We start from the raw sequence: 12,248 nt of genomic DNA, 5'->3' as shown, positions 1-12,248 counted from the left end.
GAGCCTTCTTCCAAGTCACAAAATTACCTCTTGCCATAAAGATAGAAGTTTGTTTTCCGCTTGATAAAGCCAATTAGCTAACACAGATGCCAACTCACTTGCGAGTAATGTTAGAATGAACAAAGTTTGACAAACGGTGCTGTCAGTCTTCTTACTTAAGAACTAGTTATCGTTTATCCTGAAAACACGTATGTGTTAGGTTGTATCTGCTTGGCTATACAAAGGGTGAGATTTCTTTCTGTCTCTGCAATCTCTTAGCAGATTGCCTGTGATGTACATCACATTCTGGTTTAATGCTTATTCAATAATAAAAGAATCTTCTTTCTCTACTACCTTTGTGGAGAGGATTTCTGTGTTGGGTGAAGACTTCGGTTTTAATTATATTTCCCTAACAGTATACGTGTCTAAACGCACAATTCTGAAATATGTTTGTACTCAGACAAAGCTTTCCCCTTGATTAAACTGACTAGAATACAATATTTTATTTGAAAAATCAGTTTTAAGTTAGCTTTCTAAAAATGTACTTTGTGCTCATGTGCATTTTTTAATACTCACTGGAAAGATGCCACAAAAAAGGCATGAATTAGGAAAATATCTCAAATGTAAGACATAAGTGCATAAAAAATGAGAAACGTGTTTGAGGGTGATTTGACAGCTCTCTGGGATATAACTCTGAAAATGCCTAGAAAATAGCCATTTCCCAGTTTCCTTCCCAGGGAGAAGGAATTATATTCTTGTATTGTCCAAAACCAAAAAAATTTTTATCAGCATTTTGAAGACATCTGGTTGTATTTTGGCAAGCTATGGTACCTATCAGCTTTGAATCCATATGTATTTAATTCTGCTGGAGGGTGGATAATTAAAACAAATATCAAACACATAACACAAAATAATACAACAAAAAGCTTTTTTTTCCCCTCTGAGAGTAAAGAAATCTAAACCTAAATTATCCCTACTTCAGTTGATGTAAACTGACCAGGTACTCTAGAATTTACAGGTCAACGCTCATTTCAAATATTTTGTTTCTGTTTCAAACATTTTATCATTGCTCTTTTAAATACTCTCATTAGAGCATACAGTGCCCTTATTTTGAATTTGAAAAATATGCTCTCAAACTAATACCATTAACTATTTTCATATCATTTGTTATCAGACAAAACCCTTAATTCCCCCTAAAAGAAGTCTACTTTGGTGCAAAGCAATGACTTGGGTCATCGGGAGAGGGGAGCAGGTGGCTGGGGAGGAGGAACAAAAGGTCAGCCCTTGCAATGATAGTTCTGAAGACACTGCAGTTTAAAAAATTTGCTAACATTTTGTGAGTTAATGATCTCACAATTTTCTTTTCTTTTTTTTAAAAAAAATTTATTTATTTACTTTTGGCTGCGTTGGGTCTTTGTTGCTGCATGCGGGTGAGCGGGGGGAAATTAGACACTTGCCCAGGGACCCGAGACAGGCATGCTTGTCTTGCAGTTCTTTGGTTCTCATCGAGCAAAAGAGGATCTCCACCTCCAGATTCTTCACCCTGTGGCCTGGCTTTGTGGAGACCGGCTACCAGTGACTGACCTGCACACTAATACAATGATTGCTTCATTTGGGAGAAGAGTATCTCTATAGTATTCTTATTCACTGTAAAATGAAAATTGCTTTTGATCTCAAAATTTGAAGATACTCCCAAGTTTACACTATCTGTACAGGCTAAGGTATGAGTGTAGCATATTGCTGTTCCTTTGAAATTTTTTAAAAATTATGATTTCTTAATATTTAAAAATGTTATTAATACTAAAATATGCCTTGGTAGCTCTAGAATATTCATTTTCAGTTTTTACTTCTACAATGTTAAAATCCTAATGTTCTGTTAATGGTATTAAATTACCTTTAAGAAAACAAGAAACAATTGTACTCAAAATGTTTATGACATTAATATTGCACTATTAATAGTAGTAATACACATTTTTAAAGACAGAGCTTTTCAAATTGTGAAGGCACAAATATTATGTACATTACAAATCTGATCAACATTGCAGTAATTCTCAGTTCTTTCTAAAATTCAGTGTGTTAACTTACCATGCTCATTTTTGTCAGAGGCTTTGCTTAGCAAATGGAGAAGAGATTTGAAGGATTGAAAAGAGAATTGATCTTGATCTAGGATTAGATAAAATCCATCTGGCTCTAGTTTGAGCACATTTTATCTTAATTTATGAGCACACTAGATCTTAATTTTATGAGCTTAATTTATTCTGCTTAGCAGATTGTTTCAAGTTTACTTTAAACAAGTTAAAGTCTTACTTTAAATAAGTTTGGACTTAATGAAAAGCAAAGAAAATGCCAGATCTGAATTTCCTTTTAAAAATCACAACATGTTTAGCATATTATTGACCACTAGCCACATACCCTATTTTTTTTTTTTTTTTTGGCTGCTTTGGGTCTTCATTGCTGCGTGCGGGCTTTCTTTAGTTGTGGTGAGCCGGGACTACTCTTTGTTGCGGTACGTGGGCTTCTCATTGTGGTGCCTTCTCTTGTTGCGGAGCATGGGCCCTAGGCGCGCAGGCTACAGTAGTCGTGGCGTGTGGGCTCTAGAGCGCAGGCTCAGTAGCTGTGGTGCAGGGGCTTAGTTGCTCCGTGGCACGTGGGATCTTCCTGGACCAGGGCTCAAACCCGTGTCCCCTACATTGGCAGGCGGATTCTTAAGCACTGCGCCACCAGGAAAGCCCTAGCCATACACTCTTATTTTTAAAATATATTCTACAAAACACTTCTTTTATTTGGACCAATTGAATGACCGTTGCTTATTACATACTTCATAAAGCAACAGTTCGGCAAATATTTCTGAGTGCCAAGCAAGTTCTACTATAAGCATCATGTTTAATTTAAATTCAAACTTCTTACTAGTTTTTTAAAAACTAAATTGTATTTACTATAAATGTTGCCATAACAAAAAAGCAGAGAACACACGTCACCTGTTTAAAAGGCTATTCTGTGGAACTCACCGGGATCTATGAATTGAATGCCGTTGCTGCTGAGGTTTAATTTCTTTAGCTCATGAGCATCTTCAAACTCCTTGGGTCGAAGTTGGTTGATTTTGTTGTGTGACAAGTCAAGTTTAACAATGTCTGGAGGGATGTTGTTTGGAACTTTCTTCAACTCTGGAAAAAATAAAAATGTTCAGGTTATCAAGCTCTCCTCTTGCCCCCATTTGCTCTCTCACTCTTACCCCTGTGTGACTGAGGAGTCAGCTCTTGAAGGGGAAAAGGATATCCCATCTAAAGCCGAAGAACATTACTATATGAACAAGCCTCAGGATATGCTAAATTCCACCAAAGCCCAGCGAACCAAGTGCATCGCACTTAGAGGAGCAGATATCACTCCCTGCTGAACTGTTCTGAGAAACTTCCTAGAGGCGGCAAGAAATCAGGAGCACGACAGCAGGCAGTGAAGCTCAGCTGGCTGGGCATTAGGCGGTGAGGGGTGGGGCTCAAGCCTGGCCGTCTGTTAGAATCACCTGGGACGCTCTTAAAAACAGAAAGCTGAAACAAAATGAAACCCACAAATCAAACCACTCTACCTGCGTCCCCTCCCATTCCCTTCCCACTCCTCTGAGAGCTTTCACTAGTAATTATTGCCTCTTTGTTGCATCTTCATTTTATCCCTCTCCTCAGACTCCTTCTGTCAACAAATAAGCTCGGATCTTGCCATCCTAAAAAAGAAACAAAAAGCCCTCGACCTTGATGACCCTCAGGCGGTTACCTTATTTCTCCTTTCCTTGGATGCTAAAACTGGAGAAAGAATCGTCCTCCTTTGCTCCCCCTGCTTCCTCATCACCCACTTATTCCCTGAATCCTTGTGACTTAATTTATCCTCCACCACTCCTCCCTGACTCTTCCCAAGGTACTGACTGAAGTAACTGTACTCCTCAGGAGAAACAGTAATAACAATAGTGCTGCTGCTACTACTACTACTACAACTACTACTACTACTACTACTACAACAACTACTACTACTACTGAGACAACAATGACTACTACTACAAAAAAGCCTCTGGAAGAGGAGTCCAGTTATTTTTCATAGGTTAATAGGAAATCAAGGTTCACCTAATTTATCTCTTACTATTTATATTTGTCTTTAAATCATGCTTTAAAATACTATAAAGTGTATTTATTTTATATTTTAGCATAATACTTGCCCTTTCTTTCAATCTTTAGCAAAATATTCTGAAGAGGTTTTATTCAATTTTAAGTAGGGCAAGTGAAGCCTGTGAAGACAAACAAACCTGTTCAGACAAAAGAAAATTAGAAGCAACAAATAAAATGTCCAGATTAGTTCACACCTGAGAAACAGCATGACCCAAAGACTTTCTGAATAAGTAGAAATTCCTTGAACTAGGTACAGTAAGTTTATGAAAGGTGGTATCCATTTTCCATAATTCCCTTTTTGCTATAGAATAATTGATTTACTGATAATTTTTTCCAAATATTAAAAAAAAACCTTCTGGTATATATGATTTCTTAACTCATAGTATGTTTACTTTCATAAAGACTCAGTCTTATATCCCCCTTTCTTTTAACAGCTCAGAATCCATGGTTAATGGGATGGTATTGGTAGTTCCTTCTTTGGTATCCTAATTACTGTTAAATTTGCTTTTTCTTCTTGATGGGATCTTGGTATCTTAGTACCTATGTACAAGAACTTTTTCTAGGTGCCCTAACAAGTATTATGTGACAAGAACCCTATGAGCTAAGTACATTATCCCCATTTTACAGATGAAGAAACTGAGGCACAACTTGGCCATAGTCACACTCTAGGATTTTTTTTTTTTTTTTAATAACACCCAGGCTCAGCAGGTATAAAGGGAAGCAGCTGACAATTTTGCTGCTGTATCTCTGCCTTGAGTGTTTGGGTTTTTTTTGTTTTGTTTTTTTTTAACATCTTTATTGGAGTATAATTGCTTTACAATGCTGTGTTAGTTTCTGCTTTATAACAAAGTGAATCAGTTATACATATACATATGTTCCCATATCTCTTCCCTCTTATGTCTCCCTCCCTATCCCACCCCTCTAGGTGGTCACAAAGCACCGAGCTGATCTCCCTGTGCTATGCGGCTGCTTCCCACTAGCTAGCTATTTTACGTTTGGTACATACTCTAGGATTTAAACACAGACATGCTAGCCCCCAAAACTATGCTTCTAACCACTATGCTCTGCTGCCTATTCACGGTACCTTCCTGCTTCACTTATGCTGTTCCATCTGCTTAGAATCGTCAAGCTTGTCACGTAGGGTTAAGTGGGGATTGGGGAGCAACTGGGGTGGGGGTCAATATATTGGAATGGCCATAAGGCCTTTCTGGCTCTGTATTTAAAATGACATCTCCCTGCTTTCAAGTAGGCAACAACAGCAATAATAATACCATTTCCTGCTTTTTCTCAATGGCAGTTATCAGCATCAGGCACAGCGTACATCTTACTGATTTTTTTCATTTTTGCACCCTCCTTGCCATGGAAGCTTCCTGAGGGAAGTTTAGAACAGTGCCTAATATATCATAAATAAATAAGTGGTATGTGGCAGCCAGCTTCTAAAATGTCATCCAACAATCTCCTCTAGTGATACTCATGCCCTTGTATAAACTTCCCCTTAAGTATGGGCTGAACCTAGTGACTTGCTTCTAATAATAGAATGCAGCAAATATGATAAGAGCTCACTTCCATAATTAGGTTATAAGAAATTGTGACTTTTGTCTGGCTAGCAGACTCTCTTTTGCTGGCTTTGGTGAAGCAAGTTGCCATTCTGGAGAGGCTCACATGGCAAGTAATTAAGGGTGGCCTCTGGCCAACAACCAGCAAGGAACTCAGGCCCTCAGTCCAACAGCCCTTGAGGAACTGAATCCTGCCAGCAGTCATATGAGCTTGGAAGAGGATACTTTTCCAGTTGAGCCTCCAGGTGAAACCACATCTTATTGCAGCCTTGTGAGAGATCCTGAAGTAGAGGATTCAGCTAACCCATGTCTGGTTTCCTGACCTACAGAAACTGTGAGATAATAAAGTGTGTTGTTTTAAGCCACAAAGTTTTGGGGTAGTTTCTTAGGCAGCAACAAAGTTATCTAACCAACATATGGGAAATAATGAGCTCATTAAATGTGTTGAGTTTAATGATTCAGGAATATTGAGCCCTCTTGTAATAAAAATGCTTTGAAAATTTGGATTGATTTTATTTCCATCCTCTGATAAGACATTGTTTTGCTTGACCTAGAGTTGTGTCTGCCAACATAAAGAAAGGTGAAAGATTTTAAGACTTGAACTTATTATAATGTTGCAACGCTGAGGTAATCCTCCCTTTAGGACCAGCAAGACCCTGACTGGAGAGCTATATTCTCTCTTGGGCACTACATGTAAACAAGGAGATGGATATCCCAGGAAAAACTGAAAACCACAGAGACACTTGAGGACAGGCAGAAGAAATAATTTCTTGACATTTAGCATTTGGAATAATTATTGAGAATGGCTGTGGCATTTTCTTAGAAGATTTTTAAAAGAGGAATAGAGTTTTATTTCAAAATACCCAGGATCCCACCTCTCCTCTCTTCCTTCACTGCTACCGCATTGGTCCAAGCCACCATCACCTCTTGTCTGGATTATCCCAATATTGTCCTAAGCCCAGGTGATCATGTTAAAACATGTGAGATCCTGTCATTTTACCAGATGGCTTGCCATCCTCCAGATGGCAGAATCCTTTAATTGCTTTCCATCTCACTATGAATAAAAGCCCAAGTCCTCACCAAGGCCCTACAAAGCCATTAAGGGCTGTAGGTCTTCCTTGCCACCAGAGTTAGTATCTCCTAGGTCCTGGAAAACAGCCTATTTATCAGTACTTGCTTGCTGAACCTGCATCTGCTGGGCTGGACATGAGGGTGAATGACAGAGACCTCCCGAGCAACCACTGTAGGACAAGCTAAAGCGGGTTAACCACAAATAAATGGGTAGAAAAAAATGTTTATGAGAACACCCTGAAACCCAGCTTAAGCAATGTGGCAGACCTGTGGAAGAGGAATATGAACTGCAGAACCAACTTTGGCATTGTTACCGGCAGACTTGAGTAAAAATAGGATCCACAAGTAATACCAGGAAATGCAAACCAAAGCCTTTACTAGTAGGCTTAGAAAAACATGGAAAAATCTTATTTGTTGTATTGATGAGTAAAAACGCTTCTTTAGTTTTTAACCTTAAACTTGAATGAGAAATGCAAATGTTGATGTGAAGTATGTTTGTCTTTGATAAAGATTACACAAATACAAATTTCCCCAGACCATAAGTCAAATTTGGTCAATGCCCCCATTTCTAGACCAGGCACCACACGGTTATTTGCTGCTATCTGAGATTTTTGGTAAACCTTCAACAAATATCATATTTACTTGATTATCACCCCTGACAAGCATTGCCTCTCCCCCAACCAAACCTTGCTGATTTTGAGGAGGAAATTGGGAAATTTTTTCCATGTAATTTCTCATTTAGTAGGCTACCTTGATTGTCAGCAATGTCAGAACTACTCTGAAGGCTTGGTAGTGGTAGGTAAAGAGATATATAAATGGCCCTGTGTATTGCAAATAAAAGATTCTTAATTATTGTTCAAACTAATGGTGAAATTATCTTCAGAGGCAGCTGGGAGTAATTTATGGTCATAATTCTCCCCAGCCCTAATCTTAGAAGTAAAATAAATCCTTAAAATGGTAAATTATTCTGGTAAATGTGAAGCTAAAAAGCAGTTTTAAAATTCTCTCATGTATTTTTGGCAAATCCATCCATCTCAATATGGCATAAACATGGCTTTCAACTAATCTCACATTTATTCCCTTTGAAAGACTAAGTTTTGTTGGCAAAGTGCCTGTCACCCAGTGAATAAAGCTATTGTTTCTTTTTCTTGCTGTCAGATGTTTAAGGCAAAAATAGTGATCTTTGAGGTCTATGTGGTCAAATTGGCATGTATTAGGTACCCTACACACACCATCTGACTCATCCTCTGTCAGCTGGGAAAGGCACAACTAATTCCCGAGTTAAGGGAATCTGTATTCGGGTTCCACACGTGAGTGTGATCACGTATATGATGAATTGTACAGAGCCTAAGAGGAGGGTTCAATACTGGAAGGAAGCACCCAGAAGGCTTTTATTTATTCTTCTTGGTTAATAGGCATACCCAGAATCTTGAAGGAAGAGAGGACAGTGCATGGTGGCCAACGGCTTGGGAACTGCTTAGGGATTGCCTATGTGACCTTCGAAGGGCAACTTAACTTCTCTACTCCTCAACTTCTTCCTTCCTAAAATGAGGATAATACTAGTATTTCTTTTAAGGTTGTGAGGAGTAAATGACAATGCATGAAACTGCTATGTCTTAGGCACACAGAGCATTTAGATGGCAGCTCTCATTAATATCACTGCTAGTTCCACTCTTGATGGCATGTTTTAGGCTTCTTTAGATCCTACATAGTGTCCAACATGTGAGCACAATCAAAAGTATTACTACCCTCTGGCAGGGAGTTAGAGATGAACACTGCTGAACATTTATTCTCAGTATTTGACATTTATTATCTAGTTATAGAATTGGATAAGGAAAACTACAATGGATAAAATTCAGTGTCATACTTGAGTTCCAGCCATGATTTTAACTTCTATGTATTTTTATTTTTAAAAGTTGCTTAAATTACTGCTTTGTAAGAGCAAAGAAAGCAGCTCAATTATTATCATTAATCTAAAGAACATGGCCCTGTGCCAGGCAGTATCAAAGGGAATTTAATAGAGAAGACCTTTGACTTTAAACTTATGGGAATCAACAATATATCAAAAGATGAAAATTGTCAGCTGAATCAATAGACTGATATCAACCATAGTGAATGATTTATATTGATGATATTAAAAGACACAACTACCCTTCATTTTATAATCTAAAAAGTATAGGCTCTGATTTATGTTGTCATTAACAAGTGGAGGAACTTGAGTTGTCCTTTAGGGTTAGTATATATGTACTAACTGTGCATGTCATATAAACTTTATTTATACCGTTTTCCAGTAAATCATGTGTTTTTAAAGCATGAGGAATGAATTTATGGGGCATATCTGGAAGGCTGTGTTTAGACAACAATAAGTTGAGGAAGGAAAGCAATAAAAAATATATTTGTATTTTTATAAGTTGATTTTTGCCAAGAAAAAAGAGAAAAATATCATGGAAAAAAAGACAAAGGCAGAAATAGGCTCACTGGAGAGGGAATGGCCAAAGAGTAGAAAAGCAGTAAAAAAGAAAGCTATTTCCTACTATGTTATCTTTTCTTAAATTACAGTGTGGTATAGCTGTAGAAATCTTCAATTTTGTGTTGATAGCATTTTTCTCAAATAATTAATGAGCTTAACTCTACTATTTTCTCTTTGTCACCTGATGCAGCAAGTGCAAATTAACTTTAGCTTGAGGATAGAACCTTAGCGATATCAAGTAGTTTTTCTAACTCAAGTCTAGGAATAGTAGCTTTGTATTAGTTTTTAAAATATATAATTCAAGTTTTTAAGCATCACAAAGGAAATCCTAGTAAAACATGCTCTTTGGCATGAAGCACCAAGTACCCACCGTTAACCGTGTTAGGAAAATTCTACCCAATCTGGCTACAGAGAAACTTCATGTACTGACTTTTCTGGAATTCTTTAATGCTTTCTTTGTTCCAGCTGCTTGTTTGAACATGGTTAGATTAATTCTGGATGCCAGCAGGCTCAGGTGGACCAAGTTTCAAATCTTAGTTTTGCTGCTTACCTGTGAGACCTTGAGCTAGTGACTGAACCTCCCTTAGCCTCATTTTCCTCAACCGTAGATGGGGATACTATCAATACTACCTTGTTGGCATCTGTAGACAGCATGTGTGTGGAAAAGCTGGAGCATAGTAGGTTCTCAATTAATGAGCGCTTTCTCTCAAACTCAGAGGATCCCACAACGGCATCTCCCAGGTTACGATACTGTAATTGCTCTACTCTAGCATCAACGATATATAATTCACAGAGTGTCATAGTAAGCAAACCTTTTGGTGTCATGTAGTCGTGGTGTGATCTAACCAGGTGCCACCTTCCACAGTCAGAGAGAGGGAGCAAGTCTTGAGCATGATAAACGAACAAATTTATTCCTGCTTCTTCAAAGTCCACAGATTCCTGCCTAGGGTTTCCTTGAGAGGAGCCAGAGTCTCCATGTTTCTCTTAACCTTTCCTTTCTGTTCTTAAAACAAACCCTCCTAAAATAACTGGAAGGAGTGATACCATGCTCTATATGACCCTAATTCAGTGACATCTGTCTTTAATTTAATATTACATATAAATTATTAACCCATGCCAGAAATGAAACAGACACTCAAATGCCTTGTTGTCCTAGGGTAGATTAGCGGTGCCCAGACCACACTTTGAGAATGTCTTCACTAACATGTCAAGAGCCTTACTGAAATCTCCCATCTGTTTTCTTATTTCATGAATTTGTCCTGTATGCACAAATCCCACACACTACTAGCCCAAGATTGTGTGCGATGTAAAAGCCAGTAATGATTTGCAGAAAGTAATATTCTAGAAAGCTATTCTTAGTCTCATAGTCTCATAGTTCTTGGATTAATACTTTCAACTTAGTTTTTTTTCAGTATTTTTATGTTTTATTTTGGATAATTTGGGAACAATTAAGATACAGGATGTTAGCAAATGTTTTTGAACACCTTGAGACTAAATTATAAGAACTACAGACACACCATCACTACAGCCCACTTGGCTTCCTTCTCGTGGTGTTCTCACCTGTCCTGCTTTGCACATGGTTTTCCTTGAGGTTATTATCTCCCCACAGATGCATACCATGTTTTGAATTTAATTGGTGTAAATCAGGTTATACGGACAGCATTGGCACTTGATTTCATACCCACTGGTTTACCTACATAAGTTAAATTACATTGGATTTAAGATTAAAGAAATTCCTTACAGCCACAGCTTGCGATGAGCAAATAAGAGTAGGACCCAAATGGCTGCCCCTCCTGAGCATACCTCCTACCCTCCTCTAACGTTCCCCAAATCACTAACCACCCTGAGCTCGGAGTAAATTCCATTGTCACTGGGGAAAGATTTCTGGTGGAAGTGCTCCCAAAATTCTAAGTCATGGTGGGGGATGCAGAGATTCCTAAGATTCAAAAAGCATTTTTAATCATCCATGAAAATGAAAAAGAAACTTACAAACCTTTTCTTTTGCAGTCCAGTGTTCGTATGGGAAACACGTAGTTGTGGCAAAGAGAAGAGTCCACCTCGGGCTTGATGACTGGGGGTTTCCCTGACACTTGGGGTTTCGGATCCAATTGTTCCTTTTCTTCTTCATTACATAACTGTGCAGATTTTATCTGCCTCAGTTTTTTATTTTTTAGTCCTTGTGGGCTTTCACACTTGGCGTAGTTCCCCAAATTCCGGTTCCTTGGAATCTGCAACATTGAAATAAGCGTTTCCATCTCACAAGTACAATGCCAGGGATTGTCATAAAGACGCAGGTAGCTCAGGAGAGGTGTGTAAATGAACACTTCCTCTGTCAAGACTTTGATCTGGTTGTGCTGCAGTAAGAGAGTGGTAAGTTTATTTAAACCAAAGAAAGCCTCACTCTCAATTTTGGAGATCTCATTCTGTTGCAGATCCAAGCTTTTCAGCTTTTTAAACTTGGAAAACATGTTGTTCTTCAGTACGCGGATTTTGTTTCTTGCTAATAGCATGTGCAGTAAATCCTGAGGCCAGCCGGGCAGCACATAAACGAGTTTCCTCTCTTGACAATCTAAGTATTTCTCATGAAGATATGTGTACACTTCACAGGGGAGGCCTGGAGCGTAGCGTTTGACCAGGCTGGAGCCTTTCCGGCTCCCACCAGCCCGGCTGTGATTCACTCGGTTTCTCGCACCGCCAGGGCTTCCTCTGCGCTCAGCGGCTTTACAAAAGAAGAGCAGGATTAAGATGGTAACCACGCGCATCCTGACATCCAGCTGGCCCCAATTACTTGGTGTGACAGGTGGAACAATGAAAGTATTCCTTTGAAATCCAAGTTTGGGTAATCTTAACTAATGCAGTTCAGGAACAATGAGACCCAGCTGAGGTACGGTGGAGTCCCTAGATTGCAGGAGGAAAAAATATTTAGAGACCATCGTGAGCACCGCAACTGACAAATAATAGCAAGTTTTCAAGTTACTTTTATGTTTAAGCAAAGGCATTCCGTTAATAAAGGCACATGCA

General features: G+C 38.6%; 2 protein-coding genes across 4 annotated transcripts in view; one reads left to right on the top strand and one right to left on the bottom strand.

Moving 5' to 3' along the window:
• Positions 1-12,248, top strand: part of FBXL13 (F-box and leucine rich repeat protein 13) — a 165,435-nt gene that overhangs the window by 55,539 nt on the left and 97,648 nt on the right. The window lies entirely within an intron of this gene.
• Positions 1-12,248, bottom strand: part of LRRC17 (leucine rich repeat containing 17) — a 99,511-nt gene that overhangs the window by 68,446 nt on the left and 18,817 nt on the right. For all 3 annotated transcript variants that reach the window (XM_036863664.1, XM_036863665.1, XM_036863663.1), the window contains exons 2-3: positions 11,221-12,125; positions 2,988-3,143 (exon numbers count right to left, since the gene is read on the bottom strand). In XM_036863664.1, coding sequence (XP_036719559.1) covers positions 2,988-3,143; positions 11,221-11,989 — 925 coding nt within the window. In that variant the 5' untranslated portion in view covers positions 11,990-12,125. The remainder of the gene's footprint in view (positions 1-2,987; positions 3,144-11,220; positions 12,126-12,248) is intronic.

The sequence above is a fragment of the Balaenoptera musculus genome, chromosome 9 (assembly GCF_009873245.2).
Source record: "Balaenoptera musculus isolate JJ_BM4_2016_0621 chromosome 9, mBalMus1.pri.v3, whole genome shotgun sequence".
Lineage (NCBI taxonomy): Eukaryota > Metazoa > Chordata > Mammalia > Artiodactyla > Balaenopteridae > Balaenoptera > Balaenoptera musculus.
This window is presented reverse-complemented; position numbering and strand designations above follow the sequence as displayed.